The 25,922-nt window shown below is 47.8% G+C and overlaps 1 protein-coding gene across 4 annotated transcripts in view; it reads left to right on the forward strand.

The window, feature by feature from the left end:
- MICAL3 (microtubule associated monooxygenase, calponin and LIM domain containing 3) overlaps positions 1–15,186 on the forward strand; it is a gene marked incomplete at its 5' end in the record, with an annotated part of 103,921 nt that extends 88,735 nt beyond the window's left edge. For 2 of the 4 annotated variants that reach the window (XM_084267763.1, XM_084267764.1), the window contains 5 exons: positions 1,674–1,724; positions 11,252–11,317; positions 13,598–13,697; positions 14,645–14,718; positions 14,803–15,186. In XM_084267763.1, coding sequence (XP_084123889.1) covers positions 1,674–1,724; positions 11,252–11,317; positions 13,598–13,697; positions 14,645–14,718; positions 14,803–14,987 — 476 coding nt within the window. In that variant the 3' untranslated portion in view covers positions 14,988–15,186. The remainder of the gene's footprint in view (positions 1–1,673; positions 1,725–11,251; positions 11,318–13,597; positions 13,698–14,644; positions 14,719–14,802) is intronic. The other 2 variants (XM_084267765.1, XM_084267766.1) reach the window with 2 other exon arrangements.
- Between the last annotated feature and the right edge of the window lie 10,736 nt (positions 15,187–25,922).

Consider the following 25,922-nt stretch of genomic DNA (forward strand, 5'->3'; position numbering starts at 1 on the left):
AATAAATTCTTCAAAGCGATACCCTGCGGTCCTTCTGAGAGTTTGCAGTTAATTTAGATCCTAGCAATAGGGACAGACAGCTCAATAGTCATTCCAGGAAATTCACTCCTTATCTGATAGTTGTCAAGTCGGTGTATTTATATGAAGATACTAGCTATTCAACTCATCAGACTCTGAACCGTTTTGGAGGTCATTGTTAACTTTAATTTTGACAAAATAATTGCACCTCCTTGGCTACCTCCCTGTCTCTTCCTTTTTTAAATTGGCTCAGCCTCAGGCAAGGCACAGTTGGTCTTTTATTCTCTTAAAAGCCGAATGTGCAATCTACCTAATTTAGCTTCAGATTCAGAAAATGATCTCGCACTCAGTGATTACTTAATTGCTTTAATATGTTCTCTGTGATTATCTTGGAGAATCTCAGCCTTTGATAGTCACATTCACGGCAAGAGTGAATGATTTGGAATGTAAGCTCCGTTTCAAGTAGCAATGTAATCTCTAGTTAGGCGGCAAGTTTGTCATGTATACAGGTGGTCTAAGCTTTTGTCACCTCTCTCTTTGCTTCCCACCTCTCCCCCTTTCTCTTGCATTGCAGTATTTCACTGCACAGGTGAAGTAGGATAAGCTCAGTGAATAATTTTCCCATTTTTCTGCGGTGTCCCAAGGGACACCTGGAATGGGATTCCTATTAACATCACAGTACTTGATATTATAGTGCATTCGCCTGTTTGGACATGCTTATGACCTTGATTTCCTGTGTGGATTTTTCATATTTTTTCAATTATTAACTTAAATAGATGTCAAATTAGAAATTTCTGGAACCTTTTCTTTTTCCTCTCCTTTATCCTCCTCTAACATAAACTTTGATACTCTTTTTTAAGAGCTGAGAAAATGTCTCCTACTGTCAGATGAATACTGAAAAACCGGCGAGTCGCCTCTTTACACGACGTGAATCGTGCAGTGAGAAATAGTGCTCGCAGTGCCCCGTCTGTCTCTTCCCCAGAGGAACACTGCCCGGTGCTAGACTCATGGTGTACCTGTCTCTAGCAGCCGTGGACACAACACCTCTGCTCCACACACTTGTGTGCAGGTTCTTCTCTGGCCATAGATACCTCACACGTACCCTTCTTTGTACACTGAGGCGCTTGCCATTCGTCTGGGCGCTTCGGTCAGTGCCTTCCCATCCGTGTGCCTTACACATGCATCCTCCACTCAGTCACCGCCAAGAAACCAACCCTTACACCTTTCCTGCAGCTGAGAAGTGACACTGTTTCCTCCTGAGGTGTTGCTCAGTGTGAAAGCAACAAGACTTAGTTCTGCTTTTCTCAGCACCAACAGGAAAGACATCAGTGTTAGGTACTGATGCAGACTGAAAGTGCCTCTGTGTAGACTTCTTCATTATTTTTTTTCCTTGCCTGCCTGTGGGGAATTTTCCTCTCATCTTCCCCATATATATGTCTGTGATATATTTGTGTATGTGTACATCTATGTATACATACAGAGAAAGACTTCTCTCTGTGTGTGTGTATATGTATATATGTGTGCCCATGTGTATAGCTGCATTTCTCGTTTGCTTTTTGATGTTTCTGTCTTTTTCTCATATATTGCTTTGATTGTGTGGGGCTGGGGCAGGTACCTGATTCAATAACTCTGTCTTCACCAATTCCTTGTTGTAGACTATTGGGGAGAGTCTTATTACAGTGACCTCATCGACTTGCATCTGGGTGGTATGTATAGCTGAACCTCCTGCTGACACTAACCCTGCTGACACTCCTCCCCACTCCTCCCTTCACCTAATTCTCCCATCCTTGGCTCACACACAAGAAGAAACAGCCCTCGCACATGACCGGCTATAGCAGAACCCCTTTTCCAGCTCAGGAAGAAGACATCCTGGCAGGCTCCACAAACCTCCTGTAAGGCTCCCACTTCGTTTCTCCACGCTGATGGTTATTTCAAAATTTACTTACTGTTTTCACTCCAGCCACCTTCCCTGCTAGTGGTGGAAGGCCATTTTGGGATTTTTTTGCTTCTCCTTTGGAAAGTTCAACTCCATCATCAAAAAGCTCTTTAGGAGAATATTTTAACATGAAGGGGACAGCAGAACTGACCGGCTCCCGAGAGCTATCAGCACTGTAAAGGGTTAGTCATACCATTGCTTCCCTCTTCCCCTCCTGTTTTGCTTCTTCCAAAAAAGCCAGAGTGTGTTGATGATCTAACAAAACCAAAATGTTCCCTCAAGGGATTTCAGAAATGCTGCTTCTTCCTTGTTTTGTATTAGTGTAAGTTAGGAGACAATCCATAGTTAAGAGTTCCAATCATTTTTTCTGGAATCTGCTGTTAGAGTTTCCCGGCAGCCCAGTTGGCATCGTTACTCAGCTAGTAAGCTTCTTGTTATCTTTTTTCAGGGTTTTTTGTGTTGGTTGGTTGTTTTTTTTTAATATTTCACTGCTAAGCACACACATTACAGTGTTTAGCTTTCTATTTTTCCCACAAGTGATTAAATCTGATCATCACTCTGCACCATGGTTCTGCTTTTCTTTAATTAATATTAACTTCCTGAATCCCTTGGCCAGTGAATAACTTCTGGGTTGCAAATGGCATTTGTTTAGCATTTGCCTGTCTTGAAAATTAAAATTCCCTTTGCTAGTTTAATCATCCTAAATCTATTCCTAGAAAATGAGCACATCTGTCAGCAGATCCAAGAGAAAGCAAACTCTGCTTAGCTGCCTCGTCATCTGAGAGTCTCATTTCATTTGTCTTTTGGGATATAAAGTTGTGTGATCTAAGCTGTGTTTTTGTTGAGGGAGTGCATTACAGACCTGCCCCGCTGGAGTGGCAGATCCACATGCTCTAGGCCTGATCCAAGACATGTCACTAGAAGTCTTCCCCTGGTTTCATTGTGTTCTGCATTTGATCCTGAAACGTTACCTTGCCCAGACTTTTGTCATTTTTTCTCCCCCTTGGAATGAGCCTGTCCCACAAAGTGTCTGTCTGTAGCTGTCTGTTGGGAGTGACTCCAAACTGTCCTGGCACATCCACCTGAGTTAAGAATATCCACCTAAGTTCAAGTTTTGAAATGTAAGACAATTTTCTCCTTAATAGACCTAATCCATTGCCCAGTTCCCCTGTGCTAATTTTGATGTGATACCCTCCACTAGCCCTGTGCTTCATTCATTCACTGTTCAGCCCCCCAGCACTCCTTCCTAGGGCATCTTCTGTAGAGAGACTCTGAACCTTTCTTCCCAATGATGCCCATCAGGGCTGGCCCATAGTTGTATGCACATAGAGTAGGAGCTGTAAAAGGGTTGATGCTGAATTACACTTAACAGACCCTCATCCCTATTTAATGCTATTTCCACTATTCCTCTCCCTCCTCCTGCTTCTCCTCCTAATGCCTCTTTAGAGACAGCGATCCCATCAAAATCACTAATAGTGGCTTTAAGAAAAGCAAAATGATTGTTACTTAAAGGGACACTGTCACTTAAAAAAATATTGTCTTGCTGAAAATCGTAATTGCAAATCAGATTTACTGTTTACTTTTTGGTGTGTTTGCTTTTTCCATTTCTCTGAACACAGTCACCCTGGAGCAGTAATTTTTTTATCTTCTACAGCAGGCTGGTTTTATTTATATGGTGACTCAGTCACTCGGGCTGCCAGCAGTCAGAGAATGTTCATGGTTTTTAAAGACAGTTGATGTATTTTAAAACCAGATGATCAAGTTTCTACTCATCTCAAAAATACCTTTTTTGAAACAAACTTTAAAAAACTTTATTGGGCAGTATCCCTTTAAATGTAGTGAGCCAGTACAGCCTGCCTGGAGTATGTGGCTTCATAGTATTGTTTTGCCTCTGTAACTGCTTGGTACTTGCTTTTGGGGCTGCCAGAACACTTTCTCCAGAAGGGATACGTTGCTCTGATGACACTCCTCACTATTCCGTGGTGGATTTAGAGCTCGGCTTCAAAATTAGGGTGGCTGTGCAGGATGCTGCATCTGGGTGGAGCGCCGTTAAAGTCCCTGGAGCGCTGGGTGGCTGCGTGGTCCTGCTGAGCTCGTGGCTGCGTGGTCCTGCTGAGCTCAGCAGCTGGGATGGCTCCGTTGTTAACTGTTCTGCTGGAAACTTGTGTCTCGGAGGCACAGGCATGGCTCTAGAGTCTTGCTGTCAGTAGAATGATAAGAAAATGCTTTGAAAAGTTATCTGCATGCTGGTAATAATCTTGGAATGATTAGGGCATCAGTTTATTCTGGGTTTTCTTTCCACTACTGAGACTCACGGTTCCTTTAGTTGTTACAGATTGCACAACAACTTCTGCAAGGGAGCTGTAACTTCTGACACCCTTGGTCAAGTTCCAGTTTGCAGGATTACAGATTGCTATCCTAACTACCCCCATTGCTCTGCTCAGATGCCATAATCCTTTCTTCCTGTTTTAGAATGTCATGTACTGTTGCCATAAACCAGATGTTTCACTTCACGCTACAGAAGGTCACATTTCAATCCTGAGTAGTTATTCCTATGTGTATATCATATATGCATTTATGTTAAAAGAACCCAGCAAAAGTTGCAAAGTCAATGGAAATTAAGATTTTGGTATTATGTTTGTTCTATCAACAGATCTATAACCTTTAGATCCAGTGCAGAGAATCTCTCTTGTCCTTACAGAGTAACTGGTGGTAGCAATGCTAGGTTGTCACCCTCTGGGGAGATCCTCGTGGAGAGGAAATGGAACATGGTCAGGGGGTTTCACAGATGTTTGCTGACAGCTGTGGAGTGGTGAAACTTGAAAATGTGGATTCTGAGCTGGAAACTGGAAGGATGCAGTAGTCTGGTGGATATATGTTCTTTGTCCCTTTTATGCCCATGATCCAGCAGTCCTTGTCCTAATCCTGTCTTTTTCCATCCAAAGCTCCTTATCCCATTTCCATTTTCATTCTGAGTCCCAGTTTCTGCTTCTCAGGCATTTAATTTTAATCCTACTTTCTTGACAAAAAAATCCTAGAATTCTTCCTTTCAGACCTCCTGTTCCTCCCCAATAGCTGTTCCATTCTGACTCTGGTCCTCCCACTGACTCAGTCCCCACAGCCTTAATCCTTGCCTCTGGCCTTTTCCCAAACTTTTTGGGCTCTGCTCCCTCTTCTACCCAGAATTATTTGTCTGCTGATTTTTGTTTGGTCATATCTTCACAAACCTGCCTTCTCCTTTCATCCATTACCCCTTTTCCCCTCTCCTCTCTGTCTCTTCTCCTTTAGTAGTTTGCATTCATAGTCTCCTTGCTTAACTCGTCCCAGCCTCAGTTTCTCCTTACCCACTGGTTCCCTGTCCCAGTTCGCTCCTTGTCTGCCTGTGGAAAGTACCCTGGTTATTCCCTCTGCCTCCCAGAGAGCAGCTTCCTTTTCCTTGCACTCAGCAGGGAACCGCTGAGGAAACAGCCCCCTCGCTCCCATCTTGCCTGGAGGGTGCTGAGACAGGCAAGAGGGAAGATGGCTGGTGTGTTTGGCAGTGCTGACCACAGACTGTCACGGTCCCCCACTCTTGACAAGAGTCTTAGGAACATCAGATAAATGGGGGGGAGGGAAGTGAGATTGTGGGGGGTTTTCATTCTTTGTACTTTGTTTAAAGCAACCTCTACAACAACATCACTTTTTATTAGCTTATTTAAAGTACTGGAGCTGATTATGTTCTTTAGAGTCCTGCAGATCTAGCTCTGCAGGGCTGGAGTCTGATATGCTCACAGGAGACCAGTCCTATTTCTTGTGGCTGGCGAATGCAGCTCTCCTGGAAGAGGAGTGGAGTTGCAAGATAAGCATTGTTTTTGCAGTCTGCAGCTGCTTTTGACGCTGAAGTGGGTTGGTGACATGGTTTCTTTGCTGTGAACTTGGAGCAGGAAAACACAGTTGATAAGCAGAACTTGTAGGTGCTGGAGGCAAACAATTACCATTTACAACTGCACGCAGGAACTAACAGTCTTGGGAAGTAGAGCAGTGCAGGACACTACTAATTCAGACTGCATTTTGAGGAGTCCTGAGATCTAGTAGAAGCAGAAGACTTCTGTGCAGTTGTGTACTCACCTCCAATTATTGCTTTCCCTAGTTTTCTTTCCACTCTCCCCCCCCTTTTCTGCTGGACAAATAGAAGTGTGGTTCAGTTTGTGTGACAATTCGCTGGCCTGTGAGTTTTCCCCAGGTTTCTTCTAGTGATGGTACATGGGAGGATACTGGTTTTGACCCAGTACACTGCTAAGTCAGAAAAACAGAGCAAGGAGTTTACACAGTGGTTGCCCTCGACTTTGTAATACCTGCAGTTGTGTGGGTGCTGTTTTCCAAGGGATGGCTTTCTGGATTCTGGCTCTTGTACAATGCTGCTGTTGAACACCTTCCCCAAATAATACAGTTGGAATGATTTGTTTTTCAGTAATCAGGTTTGTGACTATAGCTGATTTTTAAAAGGTGGGAAGGAGGATATTTCCTCTCAGCTGTGCTCACTTTGTCTTGCTGATCTCTTTTGGACTGATCCTTATTTTAAGCACCACGTTAAAATTAGAGCTCTCAGTCTGCCTGCTAAATGAGTAATGGAAGTTGTTAGTAGAGTCAGAGTTTCTAAAGTGTCGTGTTCTGAGCTTGTGAGGTCAAGTGCCAGCCTAATGGTTCACAAGAAGAGAGATTAACCTCGGAGAGGTACTTCCTGCCTGGTGTCACTCATTTCCAAACTGCCCTGGTTAGTCAGCAGTAGAAAAATGAAAGTCTTCGGATACCAAACTTGCAAAGGAAGTGATCCCACTTGTTCTGTGGTGCATCTGTTCGTGTCATTTCGATCTGCAGTGGTTCACGTCTTCTCAGAAATCATCACACCACAGAACATGGGGCAAATAGTGAAGGGATCATTGTGAGCTGTACCTTGGGGATAGCGGTGGCTGCCATCTTGAACTTTCTGCCATGCTTTCTTCATCCATATCGATTGTTTTTACTGTTGTGCTTCTGATTATGAAGAAGGGTTGTGTAGCTACAGCAGAAGGACGAAACCACTCTGAAGTATTGCTGCTTAAACAATAGCAAAACAAAAAGTAGAAAAGACAACAGTCAAGTGTAGCTCGTGTAACAAAGAACAGTGAAAAGGAAGGTGTATTTTCATGATGTCTATACAATTTCTGGTCCTCATTTGGAAGAGGTTTTGGCACTACGGTGTTTATTCTTGGCCTAGGTCTTGATTTCTACCACTGTAACAAAGTCTGCGATCCCTCAAGGGTTCTGTGACAAACAAGGCCGGTCTTGTCAGGCTACCTGAACCATATCCCAGCAAGGTCTGGAAAGGCTTCCTTTCACAGATGCAAGATAATTCCGGTCACTTCATTGATGGGATGTGGCTAATCTACAAGGCAGCGCTTCTACCTCTCCAGGATGTTGTGTGCTCAGGAGCTGGGGCATACTCCTTTCCCTGGGTGAGATGCAGCACCTGGCTCCTACCGATGGCCCCATACACACTTCTGAATGCCTCTGCTTTCCAGCAACTTGGGCTGCTGACCTTGGCTGTGAAGGCTTTACACACCTCCAAAAAAGTTGGCCCCATGGCAGGAACAACCTCCCATGACACGGTCTGTGGGTGGATCTGTCTCTCAGGGTTGGGGGGGCGAGTGGTCACTTTCTGTCCAGCAGTTGTAGTTGCACCCGACTCTCACTGAGAGCACAGAGGGAACCTAAGGGGTGAGTGGTCACAGAAAGGGTTCTTCTCTTGCCTTTCAGCTTCTTCCAAACTGCCCCAGTGGGCAGCTTGTAGGGCTGCTCCCAGCAGCACTCCCATGCTGTGGATGAAGACCTGTGTCGCCAGGTTTTGGTGGTGGAGACTTGAACAGAAGGGGCTTTGTTGGTTTCTTTACCTTTGTTTGACAGAAGACTTTTTCCTGTCAGGTCCTGGCTCCGTGGCCAGGAAAACTGCCTTGCAGTGGTGATCATAATTGTAACTCAGTGGGAAGATGAGGTGGTGATTTCTCTTCTTTAAACAATAATATAATGCTATTTGCTGTAGGGTTAGTAATGGCTCTGGGAGAAATAAGATGGCATGTAAGGATTTCTGTAATGTTATTGGACGAGTGATAAGGGCAGGGTAGGTGAGACTGTTTTTAACACCATACTGTGAACCAGGGTGTTGTCTAGTTCTCCTTTTTGGTAGCACTGGAGGAGGAATCTTCAGCATTTCCCCGGGATTGTCTTTCCCCATACATTTGCACAGGTGAGAGCTCTTGCTGTGAAGTTGTATTTTTACAAAACTAACTTGGACAGAAATGTGAATGATCTGGTGATCCATTCACTGTCTGAAAATACCAGCTGGATGAGGGAATGGTTTTTTCCATTTCTCAAGCGACCCCCGCCCTCCCTGGCCCTCCAGTTCTCTGTGCCTGAAACCATTCAGAGGCCTTCACTTGAAAGAGTTCATCTGAAGGGATAGAGAAATATGTGACATGGAATACACTTAAAGATTGGTTATGTCAGTGAAAAATGTTTTCCATTTCAGGAAATAGGATATATTTTCTCTTAAAATTAGAAAGTTCCCATTTCAGTCTGCTTAGAGCCTGTACCACATATGTTGATACGGTTACTAAGGGTGGGAAAGCAGTTTCAATGACTGTCACCTTAGAGAAGTTTTAAATATATATTTAAAATTCTACCACATGATAGGTTTTATAAAGCTTACAACTTTCGATTATGGCACTTTTTAGGACATAATAATTTTCACCGCTTTAGAGGAGCATAGGAGGTAAGTTCTTGGGCTGCACATTCCTCTATCCTTGCTGTTCAGGCCCTCCAGTATGTAAGGAACCCTTTTTTTACAGCCTTGTTGATCATCCTAGTCTGGACAGAAGTTGCTTCCAAAGCAATTGTAATGATGATATAACCTGTATTTACTGATGTAACTATAACTTACAGCTGGAGTCATTGGAAAGGATCGTAATAGTACAGGTTATGTTCATTATCTTGTTGAAAAGCAGTGTTAACATTTCCAATATAGCAGGGCTGTTACTGATGCCATGAACTTTGTGACTTCGTTCAAGGACAAAGTTTCCTTCGGCAAGAGTGGGAGGATCCTATTTGTGTTTAGAAGTAGGACAACTAAGAGCAGAGGAAAAAGACACAGTTGCAGGGAGCAAGTTCCATATTACCATCTTCTGCTGTGTAAGTCCTGTGGCTTTTTACTGGAGACCAGATGGTATCTTCTACTATCAGACCGTTTGCTTACTGATGACAAAAGTTAGTAACTTGTGGGCCCACCACAATGAGATGAACGGCATTTTTACATACCTCATTTTTATTTTTCAGTTCAAATATGGAAAATTGGGAGTTCCTCACTAAGTCTGTATGTCCAGGGCTTGAAATGCATAGATGCAGTAGCTGTGCTTGAGTTACCAACGTTCTGCCCTGCACCCCACAGTTCTGAGTGAAATCTCAAACCATGAAAAATTGAAGTGGACTTTTCCATACAGTTAAATATCTGTTTCCTGACTCCCCCAAAATAGTGGTTAGACCAAGTTAAAGTATTAAAGCTTACATAGAAGAATTAATGTTAGATAGGGTGTGAAATAAAAAAGGTAACAGGTACCGTTCACCAGATGGTCTGCTTTGTGTAGAAGTTTACTCGTCACAGTGCTTTTGTGGTTTGGGGGCTTTCTTGTTTGTTTTCTGCTTTTGTAACCTAATCTGTGAAATGGCAGGCATTGGGGAAAAGCCCTGGTATTTTTTCACTATATAGATGAAGGAGTTAGAAAATTCAGAACAATAGTAACAAAGGTTCTGATGCTGTCAGCTAATGTCAGTATGCTGCTTTATTTGTAACTGTCATATGGCCAACCGTGGCACCTCTCCTAGTGTGGCCCCTTCCTGCCCCCAGTACAGAGGTTTCTTCCTGTCTGAGAAAGCCACGCTGCTCAGTCACAGGCTTTGAAGCCGACGTGCTCTCCCTCACTCCAGTGTGTCCTCCATGTGCTGGTCTAGTTCTGTGATGGTCCCTTCTAAAGCCTTCCCAGTTCACCAGTAGTCTAGTTCTGCAAAGCTGTCTCCAAACCGTGTGTATCGAGCTCTGCTGACCTCTCCAGAACAAGCGCTGCTCTTGCCATGTTGTTGTTTGTGGAGTTTGTGCCTTCTCCTGATGCAGAAATGCCTCCTCTCTATGAACGCGGTCATGCGTCGAGAGCGGTTAAGTGCTCGGTTCTGCTAGCTCTGACGTTTCAGGCTCATCACCTTCTTGGTGCATATGTTCTGTAACTGCTAGTGATGTTGATTATTTCCTGCTGTTTGTCTTTGTGATGTTAAGTTATTCTCAGTGTTGAAACAGCTGAACCATTGTAGAGATGAGAAATGTTTGTCCTTGACTGGGCGACAGAGAAGATGAAAAACATTCAGTAAGTCACTGATAATGTGGCAGGACATGTAAGCTTTAAAATGCTTTGTGAAATGAGCGTGTCAAAGGAGAGCTTTAAATTTGCCCTTTTAACTCTGCAGGGCCCTAGCAGTTGGTCATTGCCCCCACAGACCCTGATGTGAATCACTTTTTTTACCTGTGCAAAAGCCTTTTCCCCTCTAAGCACGACAGTCCGGTTGAGTACACGTGTACTCGCCATACTTGACACAGCAGACCCTGGCAGGCTGGTTCCACATTAATCAGATCGTCCCTGCGATGCTCCCTGGCTGAAGGAGTTGTTTTCCATTAAAAAGGACACTTTTGTGCCATCAGTGAATGGTGCCGTGGTGAAGAAAGCATGGTCCTGATGAAGCTTTAATGTTAGGGCGGCTGCTTATGGCTGGTGTCTTACATATGCAGGTGAGACTTAACGTAACCCTGCTTGAAATTTGACATTTACCAGCAGAAGTTAAATATTTGTCTCTGCTTGTCCTGAGGTCTTGTTCACAAACCTTTCAGTGCAAGACCCTGTGACTGAAAAACGTACGTTATTAAAAAGCGCAGTAACAGTAACCTCCTGCCTGGTATCTGTACAGCTCAGTAAGAGTTCACCAGTGCCTCAGTCTACCTCTTACCTGTTATCTGTGCTTGCTAGGGACATTATTCATCTGTAGACTGTATCCCTTGTTTCTGCTTCTCCATTTCTTGTATTTTTTTCTTTTCTTTTCTTCTTGTGTTTCCTTTCTTTCTCACTCTTACGCTTTTTGTCCTTTGCTTGTCTTTTATTTCACCCCTTTCCTCCTCTTCCGTTCCACTTCCAACTTCCTCTTCCTCTCCTGCCTCTTCCTCTTCCTCGTTTGATCCTATTGAAGTTGAGCCCAATGCCGGGACACCACGTCGTAGACCTCTCTCCTTCTGCCCTTGCTGTGCCCATGAAGGTAACGTAACCTCACATGCTCCCTGTTCTCCTTGACCACAGCTGGGTTGTCGTAGCGGCACTAGTCAGCTAGCAAACACAAGGCCCCTCTCCCCAGCCCTTTTCTTCCTGTGTCCCCACATCAACCATCTCAGTAGCAACCTGGTAACCAGCTTCTCTGGGCCTGTGGCAGGTTATTAAAGGTACAGTATCCCTTTTGCTAGTCCCCAGCTGTGCTAGGGAAGGTGTAGCAACTGGGAGGGACATTCGGCAGCAGCAATGGGAGCAGTAACGTTAACGCTCAAAAGTTTGTTTTCATTTTGGTGGCTTCAACTTCTTTATTTCTCCTGAAAGATGTTTGGAAGGTGGGGTAAGGGAAGACAATCTGCTTCCTTAAATATGGCCTTTTAATTAGTGTGTATGGATTAAAGGAATACTGGTTTGAGAAAACATCCTTGAACAAACCTTAAGCTAGACCAGTTCTCCCCTCATCTGTCTTGACGAGTTCATTCTTTAACTGTCCCAAACAGAGTTTGCTGTAGAGCTTCCATTGCCAAGGCATGGGGGAAGGGGTTGTTTATGTGTGTTCATGGTGTAATTTTGCTAACCACTTACTCTGCTTTCCATGGTGCTCCCTCACATCAGTTGTCAGTGCTCCCTCTCCAATCCTCCCATTACTCCTCTGCTTGTTGGCTGTTTAAAAATACTTATGTATTTCATAGGTCAGTAGCGTTGTGGTTTTGGCTTTTTCTTAGAGGCATTTGTTTTCTCTACATCCTGGCATCGGGAGGGATGGGGAGACTTCCCAGTGTTTTCATGGCGCCACAGCACTGGACATCTGCATGTACAGTCTCCCTCTCCTGTCGCCACACGGGCATATTGTGCAGAGAGGCTCAGAAAGGAATGCTTGGAACTGAGCAACACACTGGTGTAAAGTCCACAGAGCCGGAGGCTCTTAGGGTGGTTCAACCACATCTAGTATTCCCCAAGGGTCTCCTCTTAGGATATCTCCAAGGCAGGTAGTCTCAGCCTAAGCTGCAGCTTAACAGGAGTCGTAGGCTCTCCCTCTTTTTAGCGCCAGTGCAGCACTTGTCTGAGATCCCAAGGGCGGAGACAGGGTCCAGCTCGGCAGGAGCTAGCCCTTAATGTGGTCGTCGTGCAGTGTTTCCCAGAGTCTGACTAATAAGCCTGCTCCTTGGTTATTTTTAGCATCAAAGTGACCCTTTGAGAGTTGTTGCTCTTGATGTAGGTAGGATGTGCCCGTAATGACAACGTACACAGATATGCTAGTTACGTAAGGATGCCTGGGTTACACACAGTGCAAGCTGACAGGGTGCAGCAACCTCAAAATCCTCTCGAGCTTGATTAGAGGCAGGCGCACGGCTTATGCCCTTGAAGGTGTCTGATGTAGGTCACAGCATTCATCTCCAGGTAGTTCAGGGTGGGATCAGTGGCCCAGACCAGGAGACTGCTAGGAGGAGCTTTTGCATTTGATAAATACCAACAGGAGGATTTGGGAACAGCATTCTGCAAGTTATTCCTCCTGACAGATAGGAGATTCATCAGTGGTCTGAGTAAATTTAGGAGTTGGTGTTAAAATAAATGAAATACCAACCTAGAGTTCTGTTCTAGGTGGCCAAGGCCCAAGGTATTTTTATTCTGCTTTGATATTAGCAAGTGTGCCTGGGGATTCTTTTCCTTTCCATGGCTGATGTGCAATACAAGAGTAGTTTCTGTGTTCACTGGGCCTAGGGGATCTTGAAGATGGATAGAAACATGTGGCTAAGAGTGAGAAAAATTTAGCTATTAAATAAAGAAAAGACAAGATGTTACGTTTGGCCCATAAAAGAAAAGACCGAGGACATGCAGTTGAAGAAATTGAAGGTAAAACACATGGAGTGGCAATTGTGAGTCCATTTCTGATGAGCATCTGTTTAAATAGCTGGTATGAGGACCTATCAAACTCTTCTAAGGAAAGGAAAAGTGAAATACTTAGAGAAATGTGGGCTTTCTGCATTAAGAGTGAGGAAGAAATGAGCAATCGCAAGAAAATCAGAAAGCAAAAAGTAATTTAAAATAAAATAAAATGAAATCAGGCTCCAAAGAGAAGAGAATCCTTTTGGAGGCGACTTCCACTCTTCCGTGTGCTGTAGGCAAACTGAATGGACCCGGCTTGGGAGTGCTCTGGCAGCATCTTGCTCGGCTTTCTTTGCACATTTTGCCCCATTGTTGTTTTTGCAGTTTGGGCTTGTAAGGAGTGCAGGGCCTCACCTGAAAACTCACCGGGTTTCCTTTTTGGCAGGCATGGGTAAGAAAGACGATCCCAAGCTGATGCAGGAGTGGTTCAAGCTGGTGCAGGAGAAGAACGCCTTGGTCCGCTACGAGTCCGAACTGATGATATTGTGAGTGAACGTGTGAAGCTGCAAAAGGGGGGTGATGCTACAGAGAGCATTGGCTGGTCTGTCAGTACTGTCTTCCCTACAATGCCAGCAGGCCAGCCATCTCTTAGGCTGATTCCTGCCTGCTGAGCTATGAATCTAAGTACATTTCTGAAGAGCGGTAGAAGAAGGAATAACAGGAACAATTAGGAATGAAAATTCCAAATATTTGTGCACAAGCAGAAGTATGTTTAAAGCTCTGAGCCCTTTCCAAGCTGTTCGTGGATAAAACACGTTTTGTTTACATATTTCACGCCAAAATACTGTGTGCTGCCTCCTGGCTTTGGTAGAGTCCATTTTTAAGTGTTGCCCAAAGTCTTTAATTCAGTCACCTTCACCACATGGCTCTCTGCCTGCAGCGGGACCCCTGTGTCTCTCGTTTGGGCTCAGACAACAAGGGGTTTTTTCCCTGTAGTGAAATTGGGAGCTTTTGCAGTCCTTGTGCTTCTGAGTATATGTCAGCTGATCCCTGCAGTGTGGAAGCTGATGGCCTGTGGAAGCTCATGGTGGTGTCTGTTGGAATCTGAAAAAGCTAATGGCCCCAACACCTCCTTGGTTGTGATTTTGCCTTTAGAGTGGGAGATGGCAGGAGATACATAGAGGTAAAGTAGAATTTTGCAGTGATTGGAGATTTGGTTGTTCCTCCACATTGTTCTAGATTTAATCCCTTCCACAATCTGCTCAACTTTGCATATTGCACTTCCTGGCTCTGAAGGTAAAGAATGTGAGATGTTGAAAGTACATTTCAATCTCTTAAGAAACACAGTTAAATATTTTAGGTGCTTTAAGAGTTGTTCCAAAAGAGTTTGGTAAAATATCTAGAGAGGGAGCAGGAATTGGGACTGGATATGAAGCAGTGTATAGAGAATTTAATGTTCCCAGAACTTGGATTCCTGATGTTTCCCTTTCAGCGCTCGGGAGCTAGAACTGGAAGACAGGCAGAGTCGATTACAGCAGGAGCTGCGGGAGAGGATGGCAGTAGAGGGTAAGTGCAGAAGGGAATGCTTTGTAGATTGTACGTGCATATTTCTAGCCTTGTGTGTGCTGATGGTTTTTGATGTCTTTGTAGATCATCTGAAGACAGATGAGGAGCTCTCAGAAGAGAAGAGGATCCTGAACGAGATGCTAGAAGTAGTGGAGCAGAGAGATTCTCTGGTGGCTCTCCTTGAGGAGCAACGGCTTCGAGAAAAAGAGGAAGACAAGGACCTGGAGGCAGTCATGCTTTCCAAAGGTTTTAGCTTGAACTGGTCCTGAGCTTAACACATTTACCTCTGCTGGTCTGTGTTGTCCAGTTGGCCTACCCTGAGTTCGCCAGAATTACATGGATAGGAAGATGTTGAAGGGGAAACCTCTGAAGGGTCCAACAGCATGCAGGGATTTGGGTTGAAGCACTCAGAAGCCTTTTGATAAATGTGTTGGTTCCAGAAGCTTAAGTTTTACTTGTCTGCAAGCCAAGTTGAAGATAATTAGTTGAGACTGTGGAGTCTCCTTGAGGTCCAGTGGACCTCAGTCTTTTGCGGGGGGTGGGTAAGAAGGAGAGGAAGAATCCATGTGTGGGGAAGGAGGTTAAGGGAAGAAGTACCCTTAACTAAACTGGATTTATGGCAGTCCGTTCCTTTCCCGTTTTTACTACACCAGTTATAATAAAAGGGAGGGAAGTGGCAACCCTCTCTGGAAAACCACAGCAGCCTGTAGCAGCCTGTATGGTGGAGTCAGCTGTCTGAGAGAGCTCCAGAAGCCCAGGGCAACACCTTCTTTGCTTTAGTCTTCCTCCCCACCAAAGAAACCTGCAGTTGATCGTTACAAAGAAATACGAGACAGAGAAGATACTGCTAGTGTGCACGATGGAAAACTCTGCCTCCTGTTTTTTGAGAGAGATGTGGGCATCAGAGGACCCTCTCCTAAATCTTCTTGTGGGGAAAACAGGGGAGAAGAAGAGAGAGGGAAGATGCCCTCCTGCTTTGCTACACACTGGAGAGACAGCTACTGCTGGCCTTAGTCTTTATGGCCACAGCTCAGAGGCTGGTGGGCTTCCTTGTTCTGTTTTTTGTTGTGACTGTTTTGACACTGGAAAATACTGACTGTGGGGCAGTGGTAATTGTGTGCCGGGGCAGGGGTGTTACCAGGCGGCATTCCCTGGCTGTTGGGCTCCAAAAAGGGAGAAGCCCTTAGGTGACTGAACCACACCATTAAGACTTTTCAGTGTTTTTATTTTTTTCCTCTGTATTTTGTTTTTGCACATTGGAAATGAAGCTTAAGACCTGCCTGGGCCCTCAGTCACTTTGACCCTTTTATGTCAATTAACTTATTTTTTTAATACTTGAAAGAAGATTCATTTTTGTATCTTTTAGGGAAAAAAAAAATGGGACGAGTGATGGGTGTGTGTGCCTGCTGCATCCTACAACTTCCACTTCTAAATTACTGGACGTTGTTACCTGTGGCTATTTATTAGTGTTCATATTAATAATTTGATTGTTACAGATAATTGATTGTGGAGGAGAGTGTTTTAACTCTGTTAGAGGAAGAACACTACTGCAGACCGTTCCCTGCTTCACAGCGAGGGCAGCCTACATGGACCCACAGATGCATCCTGCCCTTTATGACAAAGTCATGCGCACTCATGGAGTTGTAAGAATCTACTTGTGTTCCTAGCATCTTTCTTCGGCATCCCAGATTCCCTCTCTCGGACTAATAAACCCATAATTTATTTAAATTTTATGTTTTTATAACAAGCCAAAACTCTGAGGTAGAAACATCCCACGTGTGTGTGTGTCTCAGAAAGAGGGGACCCTCACGCTTGAGACAGAGCTAGAGGGACTTCCATGAAAACAAAAATAGCACATTTCCTGCTGCATCTGTTGGAAGAAGCTCCTCTTGGCTCAGCGAATGAAGCTGCTGCTTTGTAGCCAGGAGGGTGTTCACTGTAACTGCGTGTTAAGCGATGGGCAGGATGTGCACTGGGCGAGTCGGCGCCATTCACGGTGTGACAGGTTCCCTGAGCAGACCACCTCCTTCCCGTGTCCCAAGGAGCTGAAGCGACACTGTGCGTTGGGTTAAGCGTCCCATCCTTAAAGCGACGTGTGAAGAGGTTTTTCACCGTTGGGATGCTGACTGTTTCCCTGTTACAGGGCCTGTGCCCCGGTGTCGCTGAGAGAGTCCGATTCCCCAGCATATTCGCAGAGCAGTTGCTCCTTCAGCTCGGATTTGCACTGTTGGTGCAAGGCACTCAAGCAGGGCTGAACATCCTTCAGTCTTTTGCCCCGAGGCAGCAGCTAGCCTGGCTTCTTGCTGGTGGGTCTCTACCTCCTTCAGAGAGGTTTTCTGTAAACCGGGGTCTGCAATGTGGGTATTTGAATTCCCCTCTGACTCAGGAGCACATCTCAGGCTGAGGAAGAATGGGTAGGACTGTTCCCAGGGGCTCTGCACAGTGCTGGTTGCTAACTGCGGGAATGTGCTTTTTCAGCCTGAAGTGTTCCCCCCTTACCTCCCCTAGTGATTCTGCGAAGGCATTACAAACTAAATCCAGGTGCTCGTGAAACCAAGACACAGGCCGGCAGCTGCAGTGTTTTTCAGGATCTGTGCATCCCAGCAAGTGGTACCTGCTGTACCGGTGTCACCAACTGTTGGCTTACAGACAGGATGTCCCTTCCATATGCCAGGGCCTTGGGCCAGCTGCACAAGTCAAATTGGCATCAGTAGTTTAGACAGCCTGGATCTGAGGGGTGGTGGAAGCTGGAAAGGAGGAGAGAAGGAGGAGAGAAGCTAGGCTCACTCAGTGTATTGCAGACTGTCTCACAGAGAGACTTGGCCTCAGTCTGTTTTATAGGGCACTTGGTATACGGGCCAGATCTAACTTCTAACAAAAGATCGTAGAACAAGAAGAAATCCTGAGGAAGAAATACCGGATTACTGCTTTCCCCTTTTGTACTGGGGGATGCTGGCTGTGATCTTTGCAATGCTGAGCGGCAACACCGCTTGAGGGTGTAGTGACAGGGGAAAATCATATACTCAAAAACTGAACTATTCATGTTGTGCTGAAGGCCTCCAGCCCTGAGAAGGAGAACAAAGAGCTAGCACCACACACACCAGTTAATTACAAATGCACGAAAGGGAATGTTAATGGCCTTTTTATATCAAAATGGTTGGAAAAGGCACAACTTGTATTTGCTGTTCAGTTGCACTTTAAGAATACGACTTGCATATCAGCTACTGGGTTTTTTTACTATCTGAGTATTTTTAATTCAAATTTTATATTTTTAAAGCTGAAGAAGGCTCTTGTGACCACAAGATCCCTTATTTGTATCAAAATCCAAGTAGGATGCTCTAGCTCTTTGTGCTGCCCAGCTGGGCAGCAGCACATGACTCAGCCATGTGCGTTCAATGACATGTGTCCATTTTGCGCAGGAGGGGAGTAAAAAGGCCCTCGTCTTCCCAGAAGTGGGCACGCAAGGGCAATCCATCCCCATGTGACACGGGCTGTACCAGGGGCTGTCCGCTTCCTCCCAGCAGTAGGTAGAAGGGGAGCAAGCTGGGAACCCAATGTGTGGTGGTGCTGACCTGGGCACGCTAAGGATGGGGCAAGCATTTCAGTCCCCCTCAGGGAAGGGAGGGGGATGTCACCTCCTGGAAACACCCAGGAGGTGAAGGGCGATAGGGGATGCGAGGACTGCCAAAACAACCAATCTGCTGTTTTCACAGTACAATTTATTTTTGGTTTTACTGTTCTGTTCCTTTTTAACCATGTTTTCATTAAAACTTGCAAATGGCTGCAAAATCCCGAGCCTCGGAGAGATATATATGGGGAGGTGACAAGACATTTCAGCTCCAACTTACATATATTCCTTCTTTCAGTTAACCAGTGCCCCACAGCCTCGCTAGGGCGTGTTACAAACCGCATTGCTGAACATAATTTTAGAGCAAACCGCAAGTTTTACAAAGTCTGTTCTCCTCTCTATCTGTCTCTGCATCTTCTGTAAATATTTGTTTGTATGTAAAGACCAGTGGATCTTTGGGTTACCCCAACGGTCAAGAAACTGAGTTTTGTGCAATGCCTAGGCCTCTCTTAGAACACGGTGCTTGCATAGAGCTAGTCACCACATTTGTGTGCACTCTGGTGGTTTTTAACATTTTTATACATCCTAATCCTGAACATTATCAAGTATTATAAGTGGTCTAGACTGCATGATCTAAAGCAGCTGGCAGTTTCATTTTTCTTAGCAGCTGTTCCTAAAAACATTCACAGCTACACCTTGTTTGGTTAACATTCTTTTTAAATGAGTTTTCAATGATGCGTTTACACCAGACACCGGTGGATGAGAAAGGTGTTGCGCTGTAACATCTCCCATGTACAAGGTGAAAAGCCGCGGTACGGCTGCATGGGAATCTCCGTCGTCGCTGTCTGCAGTGAAGAGAACTCTACAGCGTACTAAAAACCAGCCTGTATATAGTTCACAGAGAAAGAGATCGCTGGCTCTCGACCGCTGCAGAATAACAGAGGTTATCAGCAGCTTTCCAAAAGTTCCCTGCTTTTGGATTGCTCCGAGTACTGCTACAGGCAGGGTAGTCGCCGGAAGCCGATGCGAAGGGGAGGGTGCCGTGTTCTGATGGCACTGCAGTAAGTTGAACTGCTCCGTAGCTGTGCGTGTGTGTGTGTCTGAAGTCTCGTCCAGGTGAAGGGATCTGCCTGGGCATCTTCCCTTCCGAACGACACTGAACTCTGATATTCAGATTGTTCAAGGCTTTTACGGTTGGCACGTGTGGAGTGTTAACAGAAAGCGTATACCCTACCTGTAAAAAAACCCAACTCTGTTCCAGCCTGTTTTCTTCTGTTTGGTTGTGTTTTACCGTTTGTTTTTATGCACACTTGCTTTGTTGGTGTTGAGAATTTAGCACCTCAGACGGCCAACTGAACTGAAAAGAAAAAAAAAAATAAAGTCATTAATTATTTTTTCTTTTTGTTGGTGGAGTTGCCATTTGTTTCCCTTGCATCCCCTCCCCCAGCCAATGGTTGAAGAGGAAGCAGGGAGCTGAGGGAAGGTGATCCTGACATGAGATAAAATATTAGGTGTTCGGGGGCCTGACTTCGGTTCTCTATTGCTGGAGCACTCAGGGCCCATCTGAATTACCTGAGATACAAACAAATTGATCTTGATACAGGCCCAGCACCTGGTGGTTCTTTCTCTGTATTTTACATCATTTCTTCAGGTTCTCTAAATAGAAATTACAAGAAATAGGCAAGAAGGGGCAATGAATTGTAGGCACCAGGACTTCATTGGGGGTTGGACCCGATGATCTCTCGAGGTCCCTTCCAGCCACTACAATTCTGTGATTCTGTGATTTCTGTAGCTGTAGCTCACATGGCTGCAGCACTAGCCCCAACACCTCACGCTGGTATAGCAGAGTTCAGTGAAATAAGGAGCCAGGGACATCAGTGCCTCTGTGTTGCTTTAAGCCTCCAGCACTCGGTGCCCACGTCTGCCCCGCGCTGTGCCAGCTCAGGAAGGGTAGCCAGGCGGTGTGTGGCTCCAGAGCTGTGCCCCTTGAACGGGCGGAAGGATTCAAAGGTTGAACCTCGCCAGCCCGTGCGTCAGAAGAGGCATCCTGTCTGGTTGTTGTGTTTGAACAGGGCGGATGCTCGGCCTAAGCGGTGGGTGCTGGGTCCAGTGAGTGTCAGGAGCTCGAAACCCAGAGGAATGCCATCCAGTCAGCAGCGCTGCTGTCATTGGACAGTCAGGAAAATCATAAGACTTTGTGCCTTTTTTTACAGCAGGCAGCAAGCACACAAGATGGCGTGGGAAATCCCGGCTGGGGAAATCCCAAACAATGAGTCTTGCTTTCCTGTCTTGCCCCGCCATTTTCAAAACAAAGGATAAACCCTGGTGTTCCCAAGGTGGTTGGATCAAAGCAGGCCTGTTTTGGCAACGGGGGAGGGTGGTGATGGATGTCCTCTTGCCCAGCTCTTCCGGGAGGATGGAGAGGACAGGCTGTGCTGTATGAGGCAGGAGTGACACAGCTCACTCCTTTGTGCAGCTCAGTAGGTCAGCAGTTCCCTGGAGACATTTCAAACCCTACAACTCTTCCCGCCCTTTCAGCCACTGGCTTTCAAACAGCGGTGGGGGAAAGCTGCAGTTACGTGGGAGGGAAGCCTCTGGTGCCAGTCCACGAGGGTTTTTCCCCTTGCCAAAAGAGAAATGGACTCCTGGATGCTGGGATGCAGGAGGTCGGCTCCCATTCATAGCTTAGGAGACCAGCCTTGCAATACTTCATTGCAGCTTTTTAATTACATTGCAACCTAATTAGCCCCAGTGTCAATTAGGGACCCAGAGGTTATGCTCCTTTATAAGCTACAGAGGGAACTGCCACTCTCCGAGAGAGACCTTCCTGTATTACCTGCATTGTCAAAGAGCTACCCTGGCCCTGGGTGGGCCCCCCACTTCACCCCAAGATAAGCAAGGTCGTACTTCTGGCACAGATTAGCCATGTGTGCCCAGCAAATGCCACCGAAAACGGCCCTCGAACAAACAGATCCCACCACCAAAGCCCAGCGTGGTGGCAGCTGCTGCTTTCAGTTTCCACTGACGATGAAAGCAGCCCTCAGGACCCCCCAACCCTTTCTGCATGTGGTGGTTTATGCCTTCGAAGCTGCCTTACTCACCACCCTACAGTGTTCCTCTTGGCACGGGACCGCAACCCCTCCCCAAATCTTTGGGTTCAGCACTGAGGTGTAAGGGTAGTGACCACAGAGGGAGCCTGAACGTGCTGTCAGCTCTGAGGGGAAGCGCAGGAAGACAGATGTCAATGGGTTCATTAAGTAACAGGCAGAGCCTCTTTAGGCAGCAGAAGATACCTAGCATGTTACACAGCTACTTGACCTGGGGAGACAGTGGATTTCCTCCACACTGTGCAACTTGTCAGGAGAAATAACAGAGGAAGTAATTCCAGGCACTGCCAGCACAGAGCAGGTGAAAATCCCAGTATTCCGGCTTCCCCTGTGTTTTGGCAAAGTCCTCACCACGAGTGCTGTGACAGCTGCCCACGCTGGCCATAGCATTTTTAATTCCTGCATATAGGAAAATGCAAACTTGATCCTGTAAGGACACTACCTGGCCACACCTCTTCAGGAAAAGCGTTTTTGGAAGAGATGACCTTTAGGAATGCAAGCTGGGCCTGGGTGCACCTTCCTACTTTAAATCCTAAGGGTCAGCAGCAACAGAGATGGCATCAGAGGAAAGGATCCTATAGGTGGTAATGGAACTGTTGAACGTGACAGTGCTGGCATGTGGTTGCTCAACTGCAACACCTCTGGTGGCATCCTCCCAGAGAGCCGGAGGGAGGGGGCCTCCTCGAGGGAGGTGATGAAGAGTTGCCTCCTCCTTTAGCCTCTCAAGGAAAAAGCCAAAACTCAGACCTGTCCAACCTGAGTGTCATTTTCCCTTGGCACCTCTGCAGCAGCATAAGTGCCTGTGGAGACCAAAGGGGCAGAGAAGCAAGTTTTTCTAACCTTGCTGAGTATTTGGTGCTTTTCTGAATGTCTCAGATGCAGGAATCACATGGTTTCCTGTAAGCCAAAGATAAGATCACATCTCCTTTTTTTGAATTATTAAAATTTTCTATATGAACGTATAAAATAACCTGTATTATGCAGATACAAGAAACAAAAAACCACATGGATTTTTCAAGATGCGCTTTGTACAAAGATGTACATTGGGCAGAAGGAAGGGTGAATAGGAGTTCTGCCTACTTGGGGCTCGCAGCGCCAACTTCTCAAGATCGAGCTGACCAGTTTGAAACGCCAGAAACCTCTTCCCGCTTCCTTAGAATTTACAAAAGATGGCAGGTAACGTACATGCCCCTCTGTCCCCCTGTGTAATCCTCGGCGTGAAGCCACCCGATGGGTTGGTCAGCACACGAATGACTCAAGCCTGAAGGCTTGGTCTTCGTTTCCTGAAATGCTGGGAACTTTAGGCGAGCGCTGGGTGAGCAGCTCCTTCCCGAGACACAACACGCCCCGCGCGCGCCGCTGAGGGAAGGCGGCACGGTGACTTGGCATGTTAGGAAGCGAGAGCGTGACAGGAAACCTGTGCTGCAGACAAAGCCAGCGCTGCTCTGAACACGGCTATGCCAAAGCTGACAGGCTGCGATGCATAAAAATCCCCTCAGAACTATGTTGAGCCCCCCCAAAACCCTATGAAGCGAGAAGGTGAAATGATTTGGCACCATGCGAGGGGTTACAGGTGGGAAGTGAGGCCGAGAAGCACGAGGTCGGAACCCGCCCGAGCTCTAGAACTGTCCCTGCCCGCAGTGGGGGGGTCGGAGGGCCGCTTCCCCGCCGGCTGCCTGTCCCCGGAGGCCGCCGCGCCGGCGGGCGGGGAGCGCCGCTCGGGGAAACCCCGGGCCACGGTTCGGGATCGGTTTCGCAGCCTCGGTGTAAGGAAGCGCAGGGCGGGCGCCCCGCCGTGACCCCCGCAGCTCCGGTCGGCCCTGCCCCGCCGGGGAAAGCCCGGGCCGCTCCTCCCCGCCTCAGCCCGGGCCGAGCCCCCGCCCCCCGCAGATCCGCCGCGCGCTGGCCGTTAGCCCGCGCGGCCGTTGCCCGGCGCCATCCGCCGGCCCCTCACCCACGCGCGCGGCTCTTTTCCGCCCCGCCCCCCCTCCGCCAGCGGGCGGGGCCTCGCGGTACTCCTCAAATACCGGGCGGCTGGGGGCGCAGGCGGCGGGGTGTCGTGCGCCGGTCTTGCGGAGCTGAGCGCCAGAGGCCCGCTCCCGCCTCGGTGAGTAGCGCCCGCGCCGCCGCCGCTCCCGCTCCGTGGGGGGACGCGGCGCTCTGGGAAGGGCCCCGCGAGGTCCCTGCTGCCTTCCGCACCTGCCCTTTCCCCTCTCCTCCGAGAGGTGAAGGCAGGGAGGGACCCCGGTGGTGCGAGCGCCACCAGCTCGCTTGGGCTCGGGGAAGTGACGAGCAGGGCGGGAAGCCGGCGGGGCGAGTGTCGTGAGTCTCCCGGGTGCTCGGGCTCGCCCCGCCGCCCCTGAGGTGTGGGTGCTGGGGGAGTGCCGTGCGGCCCCCGCCCCAGGAAGGCGCGCCGGCGGCGGTAGCGGCCTGGCGAGGCGGGCCCGGCCCGCTCCCGGGCGGAGGAGCTCCCCGCGCTCGGCGTCGCCGCTGCGCGGAAGAGCCCGAAGGCGCCGCTTCGCCGGTCGCTTCTTGCAGCCCTTAAGCCCCCCGCCGAGTGGGGCTTCTGCGTTCTCTGACCGACGCTGGAAAATCTTCCGCCTGCTAGCGCTCCCCGGCTCCTCTTCATCTGCCGGAGCCGGCCCTCCTCTGCGGCGGCTCGGTTGCCGGCTCTCCCGCTCCGCTTCCCGCCCAGTCCCGCTGCCGGCAGCTCCGGGCTCCCGCGGCGGCTGCGCTGCCCGCTCGGGGCTAGGCCGCCCCCCGCTCTCCGTCCGCCTTAACTTCTTCCTCTCCTCGTGGCTTGTGAGGTAGCGGCTCCCTCTCGCCTGGCCCTGCCTGGCGAGCCTCGGCATCCCCCCCCGCGGGCTGTGCTGCGGCTTTTCGGACCGGAGAGGCGCCTGCTGGGCAGGGGGCGGTGAGGGGTTCACCGCGTAGCAGCGGCTCGGAGGGAGCGGCGCTCGCCTCGGCTTTCCAGCGGGGAGCGGAGGGGCGAGGGAGTGGCTATCCCAGCGGGAGAGCCGGGCGAGAAGGGGTTCCTATGAAGCGCTGCAACTTGTAGGAAGCCTCGCTGACCCGACAGCGGTGAGTCCGGTCGGTGTGTGCTGCTCTTCGGCCCCCTCCCCTTCCACAGAGCTGTAGGTGGCCGCGGCCGCCTCTTGAGGTGCTGAGCTGCTCCTCGGCTGCCCCTTCTCTTCCCCGGAGCCGCGCTGGCGTTCCGGCGGCGGTGCCCGGGTCAGGGTGGCTGCCTGGGGCAGGGAGTGGAAAGGAGCCGAGCCGGCAGGTCCCCTTCCTCAGAAAGGTGTTTCTCTCACGCATGCGGTCAGGGGGACGGCTTCTGCCTTTCAGTGACAGTGGCTTTGGATCTGGGGGGTTTGGGAAGGTGTTCTCTTGTTCAGGGGCTTTTTTTAAGCACGGCGTTTTATAGCTTTAACTGAAAAAAAAAAAGTTCCAGGGCGTTGGAGGTATTTAAATCAAATAAGCCTTTGTCCAGAAAGCCTATGCTTATTTTGGGAGAAGCTGGCAGTTCTTGATGTTTCAGGGCCAAGAGTCTTGCTGTACCATACTCTATCTTTTAAAAATGATTAAAATCTTTAGTGGCAGAAGAAGCACGGTGGTTCCCCAACAGGAAATTGATTTTTTTTCTTTGCTAAGGTTTTTTCTCTGGGGTTTCTTTTTTTGTTGTTGATAGTGGACTTTTTGCAAAAGTCCACTTGTGGGTAAGAGTGGATGGTGTTCTGCTGTAACTTTTTGTCACTAGTCAGACTGAAACTCTGCTCTCACCTGCCTGGGGAAGTATAACATCTTAAAACGTATTCATTTAAAGTGGAGTTTCTTGTGCATATTTTTTTTTTCTCTCCTTGACAACTTACAATGTAAAGAAGTTTAACACTGTTCAGAGATGTTTGTAGAGTAATGCTTTGAAACACCTACTCTTTGCGATGATCTTTCCCTGCTGAGGGTGTTGCACAAAAACACTGGGGCAGTGGTTGAATAAAAGGAAACACTATCACTTCACTTGCTTGAATTTCTGCAATCTACCCCTTCCCATTTTCCTGTTGTCTCTTCCAGGTCTCCTGTCTGTCACTGCAAGTGAGTGATTGGCACGGTTTAGGGTGAGCCCAGGCAAAAAGCATCCATTGTGTACATTTCTAAGCCTCCTGGGTAGGCTGCCCTGTAATAGGGAAGGCTGGTATGAGAACCTCCACTTCTTACTGTGCTGCTCCTTTGAGTTTGTGTTTGGCGATATCTGCTGAGTTCAGGAGGAAGGAAAAAATAAGACTGACTCTTGGTTAGGTGGCTTTGTTGGGTTCCTGCCTTCCTGATTTCTTACAACCAGATTTGGCCAGTGGACACTCACACAGTTGAGGTGGCAAGTGAGTTCAGTTTGGTTTCTTGCTGTGCACCATCAGCTGAACTGTGTGCTGTGCTACACCAGTGTCACCTGTGCAAACCTGGAGTATCTGCTCATGGGCAGAGTTAGGTGTACCTGTACCCAGCACGCCACATCCATGAGGAATGTACAGGCCTTT

Source organism: Gallinula chloropus (genome assembly GCF_964237585.1).
Source record: "Gallinula chloropus genome assembly, chromosome: 1".
In the NCBI taxonomy this organism is placed as follows: Eukaryota; Metazoa; Chordata; class Aves; order Gruiformes; family Rallidae; genus Gallinula; species Gallinula chloropus.